The sequence below is a fragment of the Lepidochelys olivacea genome (genome assembly GCF_965140295.1).
Source record: "Lepidochelys olivacea isolate rLepOli2 genome assembly, chromosome: 27".
NCBI lineage: Eukaryota > Metazoa > Chordata > Testudines > Cheloniidae > Lepidochelys > Lepidochelys olivacea.
The window spans coordinates 10,301,218-10,320,565 of NC_140437.1; the positions used below are offsets into that span (position 1 = coordinate 10,301,218).

At 49.3% G+C, this 19,348-nt stretch overlaps 2 protein-coding genes across 6 annotated transcripts in view; one reads left to right on the forward strand and one right to left on the reverse strand.

Moving 5' to 3' along the window:
- TANC2 (tetratricopeptide repeat, ankyrin repeat and coiled-coil containing 2) overlaps positions 1–8,468 on the forward strand; it is a 690,066-nt gene extending 681,598 nt beyond the window's left edge. The window contains exon 29 of the mRNA XM_084615604.1: positions 869–8,468. Within this exon, the coding sequence (XP_084471730.1) occupies positions 869–2,804 (1,936 nt within the window). The 3' untranslated portion in view covers positions 2,805–8,468. The remainder of the gene's footprint in view (positions 1–868) is intronic.
- A 1,188-nt stretch (positions 8,469–9,656) lies between these two features.
- Positions 9,657–19,348, reverse strand: part of CYB561 (cytochrome b561) — a 57,689-nt gene continuing 47,997 nt past the window's right edge. For 4 of the 5 annotated variants that reach the window (XM_084615693.1, XM_084615691.1, XM_084615695.1 and 1 more), the window contains 5 exons: positions 16,800–17,045; positions 15,526–15,624; positions 15,037–15,140; positions 14,528–14,685; positions 9,657–12,756 (listed from right to left, as the gene is read on the reverse strand). In XM_084615693.1, the coding sequence (XP_084471819.1) occupies positions 12,561–12,756; positions 14,528–14,685; positions 15,037–15,140; positions 15,526–15,624; positions 16,800–17,004 (762 nt within the window). In that variant the 5' untranslated portion in view covers positions 17,005–17,045 and the 3' untranslated portion in view covers positions 9,657–12,560. Of the gene's footprint in view, positions 12,757–14,527; positions 14,686–15,036; positions 15,141–15,525; positions 15,625–16,799; positions 17,046–18,030; positions 18,099–19,348 lie in introns of all 5 variants that reach the window. The other variant, XM_084615692.1, reaches the window with a different exon arrangement.

Consider the following 19,348-nt stretch of genomic DNA (forward strand, 5'->3'; position numbering starts at 1 on the left):
CATTTGTGGTTTTTCTTTCTCTATGATGGAGCAGTGAACGGGAGCATTTTATACAAAGTCACATGTTGAATCTGGAGGCTGTTCACCACCAGATCACAATCGTGTTCAAATAGATTCAATTTTGTTCAAAAGCTAACAGTGTCCCTGTAAATGACAACCCACCTCCCCTGAATACCCCATCCCCTTACTCCTCATAGACTAGCCTTCACAGTGTCAGTCTCAAAGAGCATCTTCCACGGGGGCCTTGCGAGCTTGTGACTGTTGGGACCTCTCCCTGCCTTGTTCCCTTCATCCTGAGGAGACAAACCCAGTACCCAGCAAAGTCCAAGAGGCAGCCTGGTCTTATGCATTGGCTGCAGGAACCCCGGAGTTCTAGAGCCACCCCTGCCATTATGTGGCCTTGGGCAAGTCAGAAGAAGCTAAAGGGGCCACTGGCATGAGCAGCTGCAGCTCCGTCGAAGTGGACAGAGTTGCTCTTGCTCACTCCAGTGGTGAGCTTGGCACAACGTCTTGTGCTTCATTTTCCCCTTCTGTAAACTGGGGACAATCTGCTGACAAAGCTTATGGGGTGCTTTGAGGGGTAATTAATATGTAAAGCACTCTCCAAGTGAAAGGATAATTACTGGGCTGGGTTGTGCTGTCCCAGTAATGTGTCTCCCTCCTCCCCAGAATGACTAACAATGTTTTTCTTTGGTTGGTGTAAAGTAACCAAATGGAGGCACATAAGGCAGAGCTCGAGAAAGCCGCTGTAGAGATCACAGTCTCTCCCTAAGTAAAGACAAGCTGCTCAAGCTCAGTAGAATCCCCAAAAGGCTTCATTCAAATCCAGAGTAACTTCAATTCTCATGTCTGTCCCCTTGTCAAGCAGGCAGTTTTCAGCAGCCCTGGAGGATCTGAACGAGGCCATCAAGCTGTGTCCGAACAATCGTGAGATCCAGCGGCTGCTGATGAGAGTGGAGGAAGAATGTAGACAGATGCAACAGCAGCAGCAACCCCCAGCGGAGCCGGAAGCTGAAGCCCAGCATGAAGAACTGTACTCTGTGCAAGATCTCTTTGAAGAGGAGTATCTTGAGCAGGATGTAGAAAATGTTTCCATTGGCTTACAGACAGAGTCGAGGCCCAGTCAAGGGCTTCCCATCATCCAGAGCCCACCCCCATCCCCCGCTCACCGGGATTCAGCCTATATTTCGGGCTCACCTCTTGGGTCACATCAAGTTTTTGACTTCAGATCCAATAGTTCTGTGGGTTCACCAACAAGACAAGGGTATCAGTCCACCTCTCCTGCTCTGTCTCCAACACATCAGAACAATCATTACAGACCTAGTCCGCCACATACTTCCCCTGCTCACCAAGGTTCCTCTTACCGCTTCAGTCCACCTCCAGTTGGAGGTCAAGGGAAAGAATATCAAAGTCCACCACCTTCACCCCTCCGTAGAGGTCCTCAGTATCGAGCCAGCCCTCCTGCAGAAAGTATAAGTGTCTATAGGGCCCAGTCTGGCTCCCCAGTACGTTACCAGCAAGAACCTAGTGTTAACCAACTCCCTGGTAGACCAAAGTCTCCATTATCCAAAATGACACAGAGGTCCTTCCAGATTCCCCAGATTCCAGTTGCAGTCCCACAGCAAGGGCACAGGCTACAGCCAGCCAAGGCACAGATTGTAAGAAGCAACCAGCCGAGCTCTGCCGTGCATTCTAGTACTGTGATTCCAACCGGTGCTTACAGCCAAGTTGCCCACTCTATGGCCAGCAAATACCAGTCTGCATCCGGGGAAATGGGAGTTGGTCAGAGTAGGTTGGTCTACCAAGGTTCAATTAGTGGAATAGTGGGTGATGGTAGACCAGTGCAACATGTTCAAGCCAGCCTTAGCGCCGGAGCTATCTGCCAGCATGGAGGGCTAACTAAAGAAGATCTTCCACAGAGGCCTTCTTCAGCATACAGGGGTGGAATGAGATACAGTCAGACCCCGCAGATTGGGCGCAGTCAGTCCGCTTCCTATTATCCGGTCTGTCATTCAAAGCTTGATCTGGAACGTTCTTCCCTTCCCTCCAGCCAGCTTGGTTCTCCTGATGTGTCTCACCTAATCAGAAGGCCCATTACTATCAACCCCAACGAAATAAAACCTCACCCACCAACTCCAAGACCGCTGCTTCATTCTCAAAGTGTTGGCCTCAGATTCTCCCCTTCTAGCAATAGCATCTCATCCACCTCCAACCTGACTCCTACCTTCCGCCCTTCTGCTTCTATTCAGCAAATGGAGATCCCTCTCAAGCCAGCCTATGACAGATCATGTGATGAACTTTCTCCAGTCTCTCCACCTCAGGGGAGTTACCCCAGTGAACCAGCCCGTTCCAGGACCACGCCGTTCATGGGAATTATAGATAAAACCGCTCGGACTCAGCAGTACCCCCATCTCCACCAACAGACCCGGACCTGGGCTGTGTCTTCAGTGGATACTGTTATTAGTCCGACATCTCCTGGAAACCTCCCCCAGCCAGAATCGTTTAGCCCACCTTCTTCAATCAGCAACATTGCCTTTTATAACAAAACCAACAATGCACAGAATGGCCATTTGCTAGAGGAAGACTATTACAGCCCCCATGGGATGCTAGCCAATGGGTCCCGGGGAGACCTCCTGGAGAGAGTCAGCCAAGCCTCCTCATATCCAGATGTTAAGGTGGCTAGGACACTGCCCGTTGCACAGGCCTACCAGGACAACCTGTACAGGCAGCTCTCCAGGGACTCTAGACAAGGGCAGACATCCCCTATCAAACCAAAGAGACCGTTTGTGGAGTCTAATGTGTAAAAGACACTTGTTGGAGTAAGACCCTTATGTTTTCAGCACACGTTTCCAGGCTTGATTCCCACCTATATTTTTATTATTACTATTATTTCTATTTGGTAGCTACATGAGCAAGTTTCTCCGGTAATTTCTGTGTGGTGATCAGACAGCCATGCCCGTGCTCAGAATCCTTTGGTACCCAGCTGACGGTGAAGCCAACATCAAACAAGCCAGTATTGTTTGTCCAATTCAGACTGAGTTCCCTCCCAGGTTTCAGCTGTCAATAAGGATATGTTAGTACATGGAGTGGGTTAACCCAGATAAGTCCCCCTATACAGTGGGAGGTAACCAGCTCTTTGCAAGAGTTCATGTTCAAATCTAATTGGTTTCTTTGGTTTTAAGGAGCTCTCATGAAAATGCTTATGAAAATTCCTAGTGGAAGCTGGCTAAAAATTGGCAGCCTTTTCAAAATTTGCATTGTCCGGTATTCCTCTAGACAACCAGGGTCTTCATCTTCCCACTTGTCTCTTGCCCACAAAGAGCTCGTTATCTGCACCGAATGGGGCTTTATTTGCTTTTAATAACAAGTAGCTATGCATAATAACCAACCTGCTTGAGCTGGATTTATAGCATTTTAATCTGAATTGGATTTGTTTGTTGTTTTTAATACCGTAGCCTGTTGGAATGAGTGGGGGCCATAAGATGCTTTGCTACTTCGACAGCTACATTCCAAATGCCACAGTATTGATTTACTCTGAGGCATTATAAAAATATTTAGAGAGCAATCAAACTCTGCCCCTTTTGTGAATTTTAATCAGCCAAAGGAATTGGCTAGAAACCTCTTGTGCATTTTGTAAGCAGAATTAACTGCAACCTTTTCTTCACACCTCCAGCAGATGATTGCATCTCACACACATCACCACATTTTCACCAGGACAGTTTAATGGGTTTTCGTTTTGCTTGCGAGGAAAATTTGAATAGGAAACCCTCAATGGAGGAAGGAATCTTAGATTTTTTTTTATCATGCTGCATAACGTGACATGGAGGTTTCCAAGCCAGAAAGTGTCCAAGGAGTCACTTTAGTAAAGTCCTTCTGAACACACAGCCTTGCCTTGCCATTTCCTTTGTGTTTGCACCTACTCTTTGGAAGCTGTGTGCTGTAGTGCAGGGCTGCACTCCTCCAAGGGATTAATGAGTAAAATGTGTGTTTCTTAGAGCTGCAAGGTTTGTTCCTGGAATTTTGGAAAGCGGTTGCTGTGTTCCATACCTGTAAATGTTAGAGACGATGTTTTGCTCTTTAAGAACCTGTAGTTAAGAGAGATATTTATAATTAATTTATGTGCTCTATTTCAGGAAAATGTTTTTGTTTTGTTCTGGTTTCTTTCTTTCTTTTTCTTTTCAATCAGATGCAACTAGTATTGAGTCAGTGTGAAAAGCAGGGGACATTTCCAAAAACCATTTTTACAGAACTTTCCAAGAATTTTCTGGAGTTTTGTTTGCATAGAGGGAGCTTTCTTTGCTTGATTTATTGTTGGTTACGTTTTTAATCTGCCTTTTCAGTAACTGAGAGCAAACAGCCAGGTGGATGGGAAGAGCAGTAATATTGTAGCTTGTTTTAAAGCAAACCAGTGCCTGTTGCCCAGTATTGCATCTCATATCAACTCTTACGAAGGGAATTGGTCCTTGGAAAGAGTTCACGTGGTTTGTTTCCAAAGGGCTACGTGGATCTAGTCGTAAAAGGAAACATGCATTGAACCCAATTAAGGGTAGATCCTCAGCTAGTGTAAATCGGCGTCACTCCGTTGTGACTGCAGCACAGCTACGATGTTTTAAACCAGTTGAGGATCCGGCCCTAAAACTCTTAGTAACCCCTGGCTTTGATTAAAGTGGCTCAGCACCATTTGTTGTAATTTCACTGCTTAGACCAAACTGAGAGGCGCCACCCTGGGGACAGGCCAGGCATGTCTCTCACTGACAGATGGAAAGTACTCTTGGTTCTGCCTCTGTGTTCTTTCGGGGATTACATTTCTTCCACTCGGATATTTGTGGGACACATTTATATTTCTCCAAGACAGCTTTTGTATTGGAGGGTTATTTTTTTCCCCAAGGGGCAAGAAGAATTTTCTCCCTTTGCTTTATTACAGGGATCTCTAAGCAGGTTATAAAAGTGGGAGCCTTCCCAGTTACCTATGTCGCCTTCCCAACACCCTTAGACTGGGCCACGAAGAAAGGAAGCTGCATGCACTATTTCTGTCATTGAAAAGGATACTGACCAGTATTGTTTCTCTCTTTTTTTAAGTGTGTTTTATCGTATAAGGAGCAACTGATTGTTTGAATCTTCCCTACAGTGCACCAAGCTAGCTAGATTGTGTCCACTGATTTTTTTTAATAACATCATGTTTTTGTTCAAAGCCCTATCTTTCCTGAACAAATGGAATGGCTTTTTAGCTTCAGTAGTTTCTTCTGAAAGGACAAAGTAATCAAATTTTACCCCGTCCCTTTTTTATATACAGTTAAGTGAGACATGCTGCTGCCATAAGCCAGTCATCTCTAATCTTATTGTTAAGAGAATCCAAACTGAATGATCCTTGTCGAAGATAATGCCATTGTAATATCTCTGACTGTGCTTTGCTTTGCTATTCACTGCCATGTGATTCCAGTACTGTACTTTAGAAATGTCCCCTAAAAGCACTTACATGTACAACTGTGGGTTTATGAAGATGTTTTAAGGAGCAAAAAAACAGCTCACACTTTAACACTAATACAAAAATGAAACAACGCTTAAATACTGTAGCGTGCAGGGTTTTTTTTCCACAATATCGTGTGTTACATTTTCACAGGATTCTTGCACTAATGGTTTACCATCTGTTCTCTCTGTAAATGGTGCACTTTACTGTTTGAATTTGTTACGATGATAAATACTGGCTATTTAAGCGTGAGTAGTGTCTTCATTAGAAAATAGCATAACACCTCTTGTCTCCGTGTATTTTTCAAAAAGAAAAAAGAAATGAAGCAATGAATCATAACATTTATAGCACAAGAACTAACTGTTGTATATAAGCAGCAAAAGATTGAGTCATTTTTAAGTACAAAACTAATTGCAGTGATTTTTAAAGCGCTTCCCCAGCAATTTTCTTAGGACACCTGAGGTCTATTTGTTTCTTTAGTTACTGGATCGGTAAGGAACACAATTCTCAATTGAAAAATCAATATTTATTTAAACACCCGTTTGTATCTTCAAAGTCATAATTAGTATCTGGCATGGCCGTTAGTTTGTATCTGCTGTCATATTTTGTCTTGGTTGTAGAGTACACTAGCTAAAGGCAACTCAATAGAGCACAAGATTGAAATTTCACTCAGATTTCCCCTCCCCCTTCAGGTTAGATGTGTATCTTGTAAGCTTGTCTGCTGAGGAAAGTAGGAAAATCCTGTACCGTACCCCTGGCTGGTGTCAGGATTTCCAGACAGGCTGTACTTAGATCCTGTACATTTCTCCTGTTGGCATAATTAAGACTACCACCATGGCCCCCCCAACCAGCACCCCAGCAGGAGCTACGTAATTTGAGACTGCCATCGAAAGTGGGATTCTTCAGGTTTACCAGGTAAAACAGTTTCTTGATGCCTATGTCAGGACCCCAAGAATGTTTTCCTTGGAATGTAGTCTGAGGGGTATTCCTAAACAAATACTTGTTGTAACCAAACTAGCCACTAGATGTCACTGTGACTCCACACAGAGTCACCTTGAGAGGGCACTGGGCATTGGACTGAGCTAGAATTTCTATCCCAGCTGAGCGGATCGGGATTCCCCAGCTGGAAAGACTACACTCAACCCCAGGGGAGAGGGCACCAGCTTTGTGTGTGGCTCCAAGGTGATCACTACAAGCCAGCTTAGGAATGGTACTGGCGAGTTTTGAAGACAGGGTTAGAGGAGGGAAGGGTTCAAGGAGTGAGGCCCTTGGACCCATCTCAGAGGGAGAACAGAGTTGGACAGCCTGAGCTGTACCCCCTTCTTCCTTATATTACTGGGTGCAGAGAAATGCTGTTGTGTAGGTGAGGACTGTGCCAGTTTTGGCTGACCTGGCCTGTTGGAATCACATGCATGGTAACTTAGGGTCGTTTTAGTGGAAGACTGGGCCTAGAATTTTGTTTCTTTAGAAGTTTTTGTGCACATACTTAATTCAAATGATGGTTTAGGTAAGTCCTGGCGAGGGTGGCTGCTAAGTAGCAGTAACTCAGTACCCAAGTACAAAGATTATTGTATATTCAGGGTTACCCAGAAGAAGTCTAGCTAAAACCGAAGTGCCAGCTACGCCTTACTTAGAGCACCAAGCACGCCTGCGAGTTTTTTAACCTTAATTGCTAAGGTGTGTCCTTGCTGATCTGTTGCAAGCTCTTTGGTTGTTGTTATTTTTCCTTTGGACATTCCAGACAATTCATCTACCACAATTACTGATCTTTAAACAAGGGCTTAGGGTAATAGCTACTGTATCTACTGTGCAGTGTTGCAGAGACCTCCATAGCAAAATGCCTTTACTCACTTCTGGTTGCTCAAAGGAAAATTTGGTGGGGATGCATGTGGACACAAGCACAATGGTGAAGGTGGATCTGCTTTTTCAGAATTACTTGAATAATTGATGGACTTTTATTCAATCAAACTCTTTTTCTAATACAAACCACTAAGGGCTGAATTATTTAGCAAGATTCATTTGTGTGCAACGCCTGACAACAGCTGAATCACACTGGAACCTTTTCCTGATGTATACACGACACCCAGGAGAAAACAAAACTAACCCAATCAGCGCTATTAAAGGGAATGGACACCAGATCAATACACTGTTTCCTTTATATTCTACCAGCCATTCGGCTGCACTCATGCCACTTAGCAACCTGAGCTGGAGCTTTTACGCTTACTGCTCAGTTACGAAGGAGATGGGGCTTGGCCACTGCTAGAACACAGAGTCTTGTTAGGGGTTGGTGGGAAAGCCTCAGAGGTAGGTCACTAGCTGCACTATGCCTTGGTGGGCCCTGACATAGAGACAAACTAGGGGAGTCGCTCTGTGCTTAGGTCCATTTTGCCAATACATCAATAACCTAGAGATTCCAATGTGGTCGCTTCCAGCGGTGACGGTGTCATGTCTGTCCAGCATTTTACTGTCCGTAGTATTACAGCATTTTTGTCTCTGTTCCGTCCGCTCCACTTTCAAGAGGATTTGAATTAGTACAAAGATGTACAGGATATACCCTTGGATGATCTGTACTAAATAAATAGTACTGGTTGCCATCCTTCAAGACACTTGCTGGGAAGATCTTTAAGACACTTAATTTTCCTTTAGCTTTTCTATAATTCTGATGTAAAGGACTTTCTCTGTACAGTATATTACTCAATGCATGTTCTGTTCTCTCTACGGATATATTGAACACGACACAGTTGTGATATTGTGCAGGGGGAAGGCAACTCCCGCACTCAACTGAGGCCCTCAGCCTCTGACGTACAAGGAAAGAAAAACTATTTTTTCCTTTGCTGTATTTGCTTGAGCAGCGTTTTCTTGTCTGTACATGTGAGCTGTGAGATAGATGTGAAAAGTTCAAACGAATGCATTTGCCCCCATGTATACAGATTGTACTCTGTACAATGACCTGTACGTATGAAAAAAATGTACTTATTTATAAATGGTTAACACTTGAAAAGAGTCTGGCCTGGTGCTTTCCTCATTGCTGCAGCCTGAAATTAAGAGAATTCAGTTGTGTCTTAGCACAGCCACACAGAGATGCAACGAAACAGGATGGCATGCTCCACTGCGGGAGCCTGTGTTATTGTATGGGGGTGGGGGAGAGTCTGCCCCCTCGTCATTCCTGCTGGATGCAGGAGAATGAACCAGTCTCTTCCTCTCCCCAGCAGAGCAGCTTGTATGTGGATCCCACAGGCTGCCTCCATCTTCTTGTACCAGTTCCACTATTCCCCCAAGAGGAAAAGGTTCATTCCAGCACCCTGAGCTGTTGATAAATAACATGACCTGGACTAATAGACAGCTGGTATTGCAAGGGAATTTAGGTGACCACCTAACCCAACAGTCCTTATGAGCCTCAGCTAAAATACGGAAGAGCCTGTTAGCCACTCCTCGTGATTGGCAGCTGCGTAGTTAGAACAGATTTTTGTTGGACTAGCCTGCTTCCAGCAGCCCTGCAGAGCACCTGAGCATGGCGAGCACGATGCTTACCCCAGTTGGAGACCGGCTGCCTCAAGGCCCCTGCGGTCTCTTGGGCTGGCTGCTCGTGGGGAAGCATTGCGTGACTGCACTTTAGCAACCCACCTTCCCAAAGAGACGGCCCAGTGCCACGCTGGCCTTGCCCTGCTGGTACTGCCATGCGGCAGCACGCCGCTCACACACCCCAGCATGTGAGTGGCTCGCTGTCTAGCTAGGCACGAGAGGTATTATATCCCACTCTCCTCTGAGCCACACTGGCTGCGGCACCCTTGAAGACAAGGGCAGTAGCTGCACAGGGGCAATCCCGCGCTTAAGCACTGCACTCAGTGCTCCATCATGCTGTGACGCTGGGCACAAGTTGTATGGGGCCAGATTACTGAAAGGTAGGTGGGTGGGTTAGATGCATGTTTAGGCATCTAGATGCCTTTACAAATCTGGCCCTTAAACTAAGTCTGAGCCCCTCAGGACCAGGCCCCAACTCACACACCCAAGCTATGGGGGCCTTAATTTACGTATTTGCTACAGCTTCTCAGAGGTGATGGATATATCCTTTATTGAAAGCAGGCAATGACTGTGAAGTAATCAGGCTGCTCAATCTGTTGGCCCCAGGACTACCCGAGGAGTTGTGCTTCCTTTGGCCAGCTAGAAAGAATACAAAGAGTGGCACATGCTCGTTACCAGGATTTATTGATTGACTCAGGTGCAGTACAGTACAGGCAAACAGAATTCAAACAGGTTTCAGAGTAGCAGCCGTCTTAGTCTGTATTCGCAACAAGAACAGGAGGACTTGGCACCTTAGAGACTAACCAATTTATTTGAGCATGAGCTTTCGTGAATGCATCCGATGAAGTGAGCTGTAGCTCAGGAAAGCTCATGCTCAAATAAATTGGTTAGTCTCTAAGGTGCCACAACTAGAGTTCAAACAGACTGTCTAGCTCGGCATTTCATTAACAGGTTTTTTCCTTACTAGCAGTTATGAGCCACCAGCCCCGTGCACTGATTGCGGCTCCTTCGACATGGCTTTAAAGATATTTTGTTTTAAAACAAAGCCTATACAATAGTCATCCATGTAAACATTAGCTGCAATATTTGGGGTCAGTTCAGGAATATGCATTTGGCATAGTACAAGAATCTGCTGCGAATACACATTGCTGGCAGGCGTTTTCTCAGGGGACTTTACACCCTCTGTTTGATACAAGTTTGTTGGGGTTTTTTTTTTGGTTATTGGCAGTTAGGGCCGTGTTCCCCTTCCCAGCAGTGCACTCATCTCTAACAGGGTGTTACTTCTCTGAGCAAACCTTACAGAGTTGGCCATTTGTTTTTCAGGCTAAAGGGACTTGCCTTGGTCCTCCTGAGAGACAAGATCAGCCTGAAGAGTGGGTGAAATCCTGGCTCCACTCAAGTCTGGGGAGAGAGGATTTCAGACACTGGCTGTAATAGTTTTGCACAAATTTTTCTGCGCACACCCTTCATTCGCTCCTCTTCCCATAGTCAGGATAAGGGAAAACAGCCATAGAACAAGTCTTTCAAAAACCAGCCAGGCCCCCCTGCCATTGTTAGAAAACGCTCTAGCCAGATCTCTCTCCCTACAGAAGTTCCAAACGGACCTTTACTTAAGTGTGTCTCTGGCAGTGGAAGTAAAATCTGAGCTGAGGTTTTCACAGGGGACTAGTGATTTTTGGGTGCCCAGCTTGAATGTGGAGTTAAACAGAGCCAGCATCACTCCAGAGGCCCCTGCTCAGCGGGGGGGGAGGGGGGGTCTGAAAGGGAGACTGTGGTGGGAGCGGGGTTAGGATGGGCAGGCAAACCCACAGCTCTTTATTGGGCTCAGGACACTTTAGGGGCCTGCACTGAACAGAGGCTGGGGAAATGTTTACAAAGAAAATCAACAGCCACGTGGTGAAGTTTTTCTGGGTTTACGAGCAGTATCTGCTAAGTAACAGCCAGGACCCTGCTGTCAAAGCGCCTCGCCCCACCGTTATCTCCCAGCGCAGGGGCTCTCCACCTGTTCCTTCCAGAGCCCCTCCCCTCAACAGGCGATAAAAACTCCACAGCAACTGCTTCTCTGCCTGTAAAAGCCAGGGCTGGCAAGCGCCCGGGGCCACACACCACAAAGCTGAGTCTATTAACTGTAAGCCGGGGGGGGGAGGGGGGGTGCTCCGCCCACCCTTTGGGGAAAGGCCCTAGGATGACTAGAAGGCTCTAAACAGGCTGTTTCTAGTCTGCGGGATACTTCAAACCTAGATCCCTGCCTCATCCTGCTAACAAAGCTGGTGTGGGGCGTGCAAGAAGGGAATATTTAACAGGTGATCAGTACAAAGACCCTGCAGGACAGGCGAGGTCTTTGCTGCAGTATCACCAGGCACCAGCAATGCCTGAAGTCCGGCATCTAGTTACCGAGAAGAGCAAACAAAGGGATAGATGGGAAAGTTCTGCATTTTAGATGTAAAGAAAAGCCACTGCACGAGTGACCCATGGCCAGCTGCCAGACAGGGGCCGTGCTCCCTGCAGTGACAGCTGGGGGAAACCAGGCCTTTACTTGAACATAATTTTTAAAAAAATTCACTGCCCACCCAGTCACTAGCCCTCACCAACCAGCACGTCTGCTCTGCCCAACATCAGCTGGCTGGAGCTGCCAGCGAGAGCCCTGGGGGCCCTGTCAGGAACGAGAGGTACCAGGGACAAGGATTTCTAAAAACACTGATGTTTGGGCTGGGCTTAAGTGCCAGGGGTGTTATCTTCCTCAGGGCAGACAACAGCACACGTCCCCGCCGCCGGTTCTGCTGCCAGCAGGGACCTGGAGAGGCACTACGCTCAGGACATGGCTGCAGAACGGTCAGGGCTAGACAAATGCCACAGCCAGAGAGGCACAGAAAGCTTTGGCATTCAACATGGGGAAAGGGGCTCACTGTGTGCAAGTGAGGGAGGGTTTAACACCAGGGTGCTGGAGAACTGGGGTTGGTATTAACCATACCACTCAGCCTTCTCAGTGAACTCAAGAAGGGATAAGAAGTCAGTGCAGGCAACTGAAGGAGCGAGCCAGGCCCTGACCTTCGGCCACCCTGGAGTTAGTGGTCCTCAAGCTGCTGTGCCAGGCAGGCTGGGAAATGGAAATGCTGCAGTCCTGCTGTTTGAGGGGCAAGGGATCCAGCCCCCAGTGGTTTGGAGAAGGAACCAAACCCCCACCAGCAGCTCAGCCAGCTGGGAACGCCCCTGAGCCTGGCACATACAAAGAGCAGTTCCCATCCCCTGTGATTTGGGTGGCAGGGGAGTGGCCATGGATGGCATAAGGCCTCAGTGGGAGAACGTGGCTCAACCCAGGGTCTCAGAGCACCATGATGCCAGGTTGGGGCTGGGAGAGCTGCTACATTGGCACACAGCACCCCTGCAGACGGGGGCTTAAAGCAAATGCTCCCCCTCACACCAGCTGTACGCGTAACCACCAGCAGGTGGCAGAGAGGTAACAGCAACACCAACACACCAGCAACAGACCCTGGTACATGCAGGAGTGAGCAACGACCACAAAGTCCACCCCAGCCCTGCCTTTGCGGGAGCTCCCCAGCACAGGGAGCCATCACTGGCTGCCGCTGGGGCTCTCCCCCTTAGTGAGGGTTTTAAAATCCATGGACAGGGCCAGCTCCTCAGCCAGGGGCGGCCGCTTCCACTCGTCCCGCGTCAGGATGTAGCCGATCACCAGCCCAAAGACGATGAGAAGCAGGCCCAGGACGTTGGCCAGGATCCCTTCAGGCACGAATGAGCTGTAGGTGGCCCTGCAGGAGCAGAGAGGGGCTGTGCTGAGAACAAAGCTCCCTCCAGCAGGGAACACCCAGAGGAGGAAAACGTCTGCCCTGCCACACAAGTGGCTCCCTGGGGTTCAGCCCAGACCTCTCTAACAGCTTCTCCCACCCACGGCCCAGGAAATCACACCCAACCTTCCTGAGGCTGCAGTGGGAGCATTTCCTCTCCTCTGAGGCACCTGTTCGTGGCCATGGCCAGAGGCAAGAACACATGCTAATGGTCTGGTTCGAGATGGCAAACACTACAGCTGCAAGAAATGCTCTCCAGCTACTTTGCTGCCTCAGGCAATTGCCTGTTCTAAAACAGGGGGGGTGTCACGCTCCCCATCACAGCAGCAGCATGGCAAGTGAGCTGCAGAGCCATATGGAGCCAAATCTGCAGCAGGGTTTCCTAGAGCTGTGTTCGAGGTGGTTTGGGGGCAGGGGAGACTGGGAGTCTTGCCTGCAGTGAGAAGGGCTTTGAAGTGCTATTGCATCTCCCAGCCATTTTGGGTCTGGGGTTAACCGACAGCTGACACCGCCCCGCCTGCACATGCTGGAGGGATCAATCAAAGAAGGGGGTTTGCCATTGGTAGTGTAATTTACACTAACCCACGTCAATTCTCCCCCTCAGAAACAATCCTGTAAAACGTTTCAATCTACGTTTTCTACTGGCAAATTCTTCAGGTGAAAGATTTCCAGCAGCTCCAATCATTAGGGGGCCGTGGGTAACCCTGCTACGTCCCTGGAGGGGCGGTTCCCCCAGCTCACCAGGGAAAGTTTTGCTGGCACTGGCCAGGGATTCTTCTGTATATTTTTGCCACAGGGGCCATTGTCTTTGAGAAAAGTCCGATTTGCCCACTGAGGGCCTGAACCAGCCAGGGGCTGTCGTCACACCCCCACACCCCCCAAGGGAAGGCAGATCAGCACTTATGTTGCTAATGCTGTTGTAGGCATTGCAAAGTATTCTGGGAAGGGTTAAAGGTGAGAGTGTGGGTGAAAGGTTCCTTTGCAGGGCCAACGAGGGGGAAAACAACTGATGTCGCATCCCTAAAGCCAGGATGTTTTGGGAAAAACCAAAGAAGCCACAAAAGGCTGGCTTGGACCCAGTACAAAGAGCACAGGGGGGCAAAAGTCCCGGACCAAGATGCCCCCAGAGGACCCTAAGGTTTAAAACCCTCCCAAGAGCTGAAGCAAATTGGCAGCGGACCCTGGACAACCCGTGCACAGGACAGTACTCCCGTCCACCCCTCCCCCTCTTCTTCTTACATTACACCCAGGCCTGGCCAGCCTCAGGTAGTGCGGGTATGAGTATGAAAGTGGGTTAGGGCTTGGGGCACCAACGTTTTCGTCCTTCCTTTGAGTGACGTGGGGAGCACCCATCACTCTCCGCTGTTATTTTATCAATAAAGCTTTAAAACTCAGTTGCTTGATGTGCTCCATCATCTCCCCCTCCGACGATCCTGTGGCCTGAGCCTGATCACCTGACGCCTCCGGCAGATTGGGAACAGAAATCTGTCACAGTTTTGGTGGAGAATTGCTAACAAAAATCTATTAAACTAAACGCCCCATGTTTATGAGATGTGAGGGCCCTCACACTGAGGGAGGTTCAGTGATAGGATTGAAATCTGGGTCCGTACGACCCATTCACTCAATTTCCCGGGGAGGTGCCGGCCTGTGGCAAGGGTGTCTTTTTCTAAACTCACGGGGGACGCTGTGAATTTCAAAGGGCAGAAGCCGCAACCCAGATGCTTCAATCACTTACTGGATATTGAAGAGGAGCAGCTCCTTGATGCCTAGCAAACAGGTGGCAATGGAGAGAACGAGGAGGAAGACACCGAAGAAGACGTGCTGTGGTTTGTATCTGCTGCGGAGTGAGAAGGACGTTCCAGGAAACAGGAAGAAGCTGAAGCCCATGAGCCACTGGAGGAGAAGAAGAAAGTGCAGAGGGGCTTAAAGGACCTTTCCCTGCAGAGCCCAGGTTTCCCACTGGAATTTAGTGTTATTACAACAGGCCTCAGAAATTGGAGCAAATTAGGTCCTGGTCCAGCTAACCAAGGATGGCGAGTGTGGGCTAGTCCAGCCAAGCCCTGCTTAGATGCTGGCACAGCCGCAAGCTCCGGCCTGCAGCCAAGGAACAGAGCCTGGAGATTCAAAACAAGCTGGGGATACAACCCAGCAGTCCTGACCCCCAGCCCCTGCTCTAACCACTGGAGAACTCTGCCTGTCGGGCACATACATAGCTCTCCTGAAGGGCACCCTCCTCCTCCTCACCTGGATGAAGTAGAGGCTGAAGGCTGTTATTCCACACCAGCTATGCAGGCTGTACATGTCGGCAAAGCCTTTCTTCCTGTGGTAATCGAACACGGCTATCACACCTGCAGGGACGGCAGGAAGCGGCCGGTTAAAGCAGGGCTCTCATCAGCACTGGAGTCCCATTCGTTAGCCCAGGTGCACACCCCCCTCACTTGGGGGTCCAGCCTGTAAACAGCAAGGCCAGCTGGACCCGCCCCCCAACCTGGCATGGGGAGAAGAGCCTCAAACCGCAGGCGCTGAGCCTGGGGAGCAAAGGCTCTGCTCTGGGAACCTTTCTGGGATGATCTTGTTGTTGTGACAGAAGAGGGTGGATTTAAAAGCCTCCTGAGCAGGGCGCCGCTGACCCGCTGCTCTTGGAAGCCTCCAGCCAACACAGTGGCCTTAGGGGCAGGGGGTTGCCATGTGGGTCCTTCCAGTCACCTTTCCACTGTGGCATCCGAGACTCACCCACAAGGGCGATGACCAGCGCAAAGGCGTGGAGGAGCCCATGGAGGATTTTGACCGAGCGTTTGGTCTCGTTCCTGAAGACCCGGTAAACCAGAAGAGCTGGGAGAGAGAAACGTGTGAGAGACAGGCAGTGGGGGTGGGCAGGGAACAGCCTCCTCAGCTCTGCAGCCCAGAGCAAAGGGAGCCTTCCCCAGGCCAGGTGGGCTAAGCGCAGCAAACGAAGCCTGGGAGCGGTGGGGTCCCGGGGCCCTGAGGAGGGAAGAATCAGCACTAAAATGAATGCATCAGAGCCGCTGGAGGGAGGCAGAGGATGACTCATGCTGACAGGAGCATAAAGCACTTTTGTTCTCCCAACTGCCTTTTCCAAATTTAATTTGCTACAATTAATCTTTTAAGCCCCAGGGACTGTCTGGGGGGCACCTGCTGATGCACTTTCCCCATCACGACTCTGTTCAGCGGCAACTGGTTCTCTGCCTAAGTGGCCGTCTGGGAGAAGATTACTGCCTCCAGCTCTCCAGAATCACATTAGTGTGAAACGGAGCAGGGCCCAACGCCGACCTCCAGGCAGCCCTGCTAAGTGCTCTGCCTGATGCGGGTTCTGTGTGGGTAGTGAGAGCAGGAATCTCACTACCCGCACGCGGCTGCTTTTCATAGGGTTTCACTGCACTGTCACCAGAGACAGATGAGGGATCTGGTAACATCCTACTTCAGCACCAAGGCTGAACAGGTACGTGCCTCGTACTGAAGTAACCCAGTGCAGACAGGGTCAGTGCACCTATTACTAGGGTGACCAGACAGGAGGTGTGAAAAATCGGGACAGGAGGTGGGGGGGTAATAGGCGCCTATGTAAGACAGCCCCAAATATCAGGACCGTCCCTATAAAAATCAGGACATCTGGTCACCCTACGTATTACCCCAGCTCCAGTCCCCATTGCTAACACCGGGGGGGCAGCTTTGTCCTTGGCCAGGTTGGTTACCTGGACCGATTTACCTTCGTAGTGTCAAAGCCCTAATACTGCTGAACTGCAGCCATGCAATGAAAGGTATGAAGGCCACGATCCCAAGCCAATTACTCACATGGAAATCAGGAGTCACTCCATTTTTAAGGCTGCACTGACACACCTAGACTTTCCAGCGAAGCAGCCGGAGGCATCTGTGTGATTGTGGCAGTGAAGGGGTCATTTCCAGCAGAGCTCAGAAGCCTGGCTGAGAGGTAGGTAGCGTTTTGAATGCTCTTAGCCCTTCAGCAATTCAACATCAGGATCCCAACTTACCATCCCCTTGGAGGAAGACCATGCCAATGATCATGCAGAGAGGGTGGACGTTGAACTGCAGCGCACTTTCCCAAGCAATACCACCCCGGTATTGGCCCATCCAGGCTCCGGTCATGGCAATCACAGTCAAACCTAACAGCTGAGAGACTGCCATGTAACAGGAGAGTCCTGCTGGGCTCGAAGGCCTTGTGAGACTGTCCTCCATGCCAGGCGAGGCCAGGGACACTCCTGGGACAAAATCTCAGACTGCAAGAACAAGGAGAAAAGTGATCAGCACGGCAACCCAACAGCATGCTGGGGACACTGGGCTGCCCATAGGGACCAGATGTATTTCTCACTCCTCTTCACCAGGGCTGTGAACTCTGCTCAACTTCTACTGAGATCAATCTCAGGGATTAGAAACCTGCTATCAAGACCCATCCCTAGTTTTCCGCCCATCCTGACTCAGAACCAAGTCTCCCCAGAGCAGCTTGCTACTCAGCTTCAGACAGGACCTGTGAACCCTAATCCACCCACTCCCAGCTCTAAGAGAGCCTATGGAGCTGGCCAGCCCACAGCACCTTGCTCCATTCCTCGCACTCACTGCTCTGTAAAACCAGCCCAGATACTACTGTGCTGGACGTAGAGAAGTGCAGCTCTGACACTGCGTTGCTGGCATGTAGACAGGCAGCACTCGGCTGTTGAATTTAATTGTCTTATTCAATATTTATCTGGAGGGAGACGCACCCAGAGGGAGGCAGGCTGGGTACTGTGTCTACGCCACAGAGACAAACCCACGGCACAGGTCAGTGGACTCCGGCTCACAGAGCTGGGGCTGCTGGGCTACAAATAGCAGGTGAGCTTAAACTGGAACATCTGCACTGCTATTTTTAGCCCCGCAGCCCCAGCCCCACAAGCCTGAGTCCATTATTCCAGGCTCAGCGACTCAGGGCCATGGGGTTTGATTGCAGTGTAGACACATGCCTGGGCTAGGATTCCCCTGGGGGTGGATTTCATTTTAAAGAACTAGAAGGGAGAGGGCCGGAAACAGTTCTGCCAAACTGGCCAGTCAAGTTTTTTTTCCACTGAGCTTAGTGGCAGCTTTCAGTGTCTCCCCTCATTGGCCAACACTGCTCTAGCCCTGACCTGCCTCCATACAGACAGAAGCTTCCTGGTTTGCCTAGAGCCAGTCAGGGGACAATCACGGGACAGGGTTAGCTTGCGGTGTTATAACGATCTCTCAAATGCTCACCTGCTGCAAGAGGTTTGGCTGGACGACTTAGCACAAACGACACGTTTCAGAGGGGCAGCCCTGTGAGTCTGTATCAGCAGAAAGAACAAGGAGGATTTGTGGCATCTTCTGCCCCTCCACCCCCACGAACATGATACAGTTCTGTGGTGACCTAGAATCCTATTTTCGACGTCTCCGACTCAAGGAATATTTCCAACATACCTCTGAACAACATACTAATCCACAGAGACCTCCCTACCAACACTACAAAAAGAAGGATTCTAGGTGGACTCCTCCTGAAGGTCGAGACAGCAGACTGGACTTCTACATAGAGTGCTTCCACCGACGTACACGGGCTGAAATTGTGGAAAAGCAGCATCACTTGCCCCATAACCTCAGCCGTGCGGAACACAATGCCATCCACAGCCTCAGAAACAACTGTGACATCATAATCAAAAAGGCTGACAAAGGAGGTGCTGTTGTCATCATGAATTAGGTCGGAATATGAACAAGAGGCTGCTCGGCAGCTCTCCAACACCACTTTCTACAAGCCATTACCCTCTGATCCCACTGAGAGTTACCAAAAGAAACTAAAGCATTTGCTCAAGAAACTGCCTGAAAAAGCACAAGATCAAATCCGCACAGACACACCCCTGGAACCCCAGCCTGGGGTATTCTATCTACTACCCAAGATCCATAAACCTGGAAATCCTGGGCGCCCTATCATCTCAGGCATTGGCACCCTGACAGCAGGATTGTCTGGCTATGTAGACTCCCTCCTCAGGCCCTACGCTACCAGCACTCCCAGCTATCTTCGAGACACTACTGACTTCCTGAGGAAACTACAATCCATTGGTGATCTTCCTGATAACACCATCCTGGCCACTATGGATGTAGAAGCCCTCTACACCAAGATTCCACACAAAGATGGACTACAAGCCGTCAGGAACACTATCCCCGATAATGTCACGGCTAACCTGGTGGCTGAACTTTGTGACTTTGTCCTCACCCATAACTATTTTGCATTTGGGGACAATGTATATCTTCAAATCAGTGCCACTGCTCTGGGTACCCGCATGGCCCCACAGTATGCCAACATTTTTAAGGCGGACTTAGAACAATGCTTCCTCAGCTCTCGTCCCCTAACGCCCCTACTCTACTTGCGCTATATTGATGACATCTTCATCATCTGGACCCACGGAAAAGAAGCCCTTGAGGAATTCCACCATGATTTCAACAATTTCCATCCCACCATCAACCTCAGCTTGGTCCAGTCCACACAAGAGATCCACTTCCTGGACACTACAGTGCTAATAAATGATGGTCACATAAACACCAC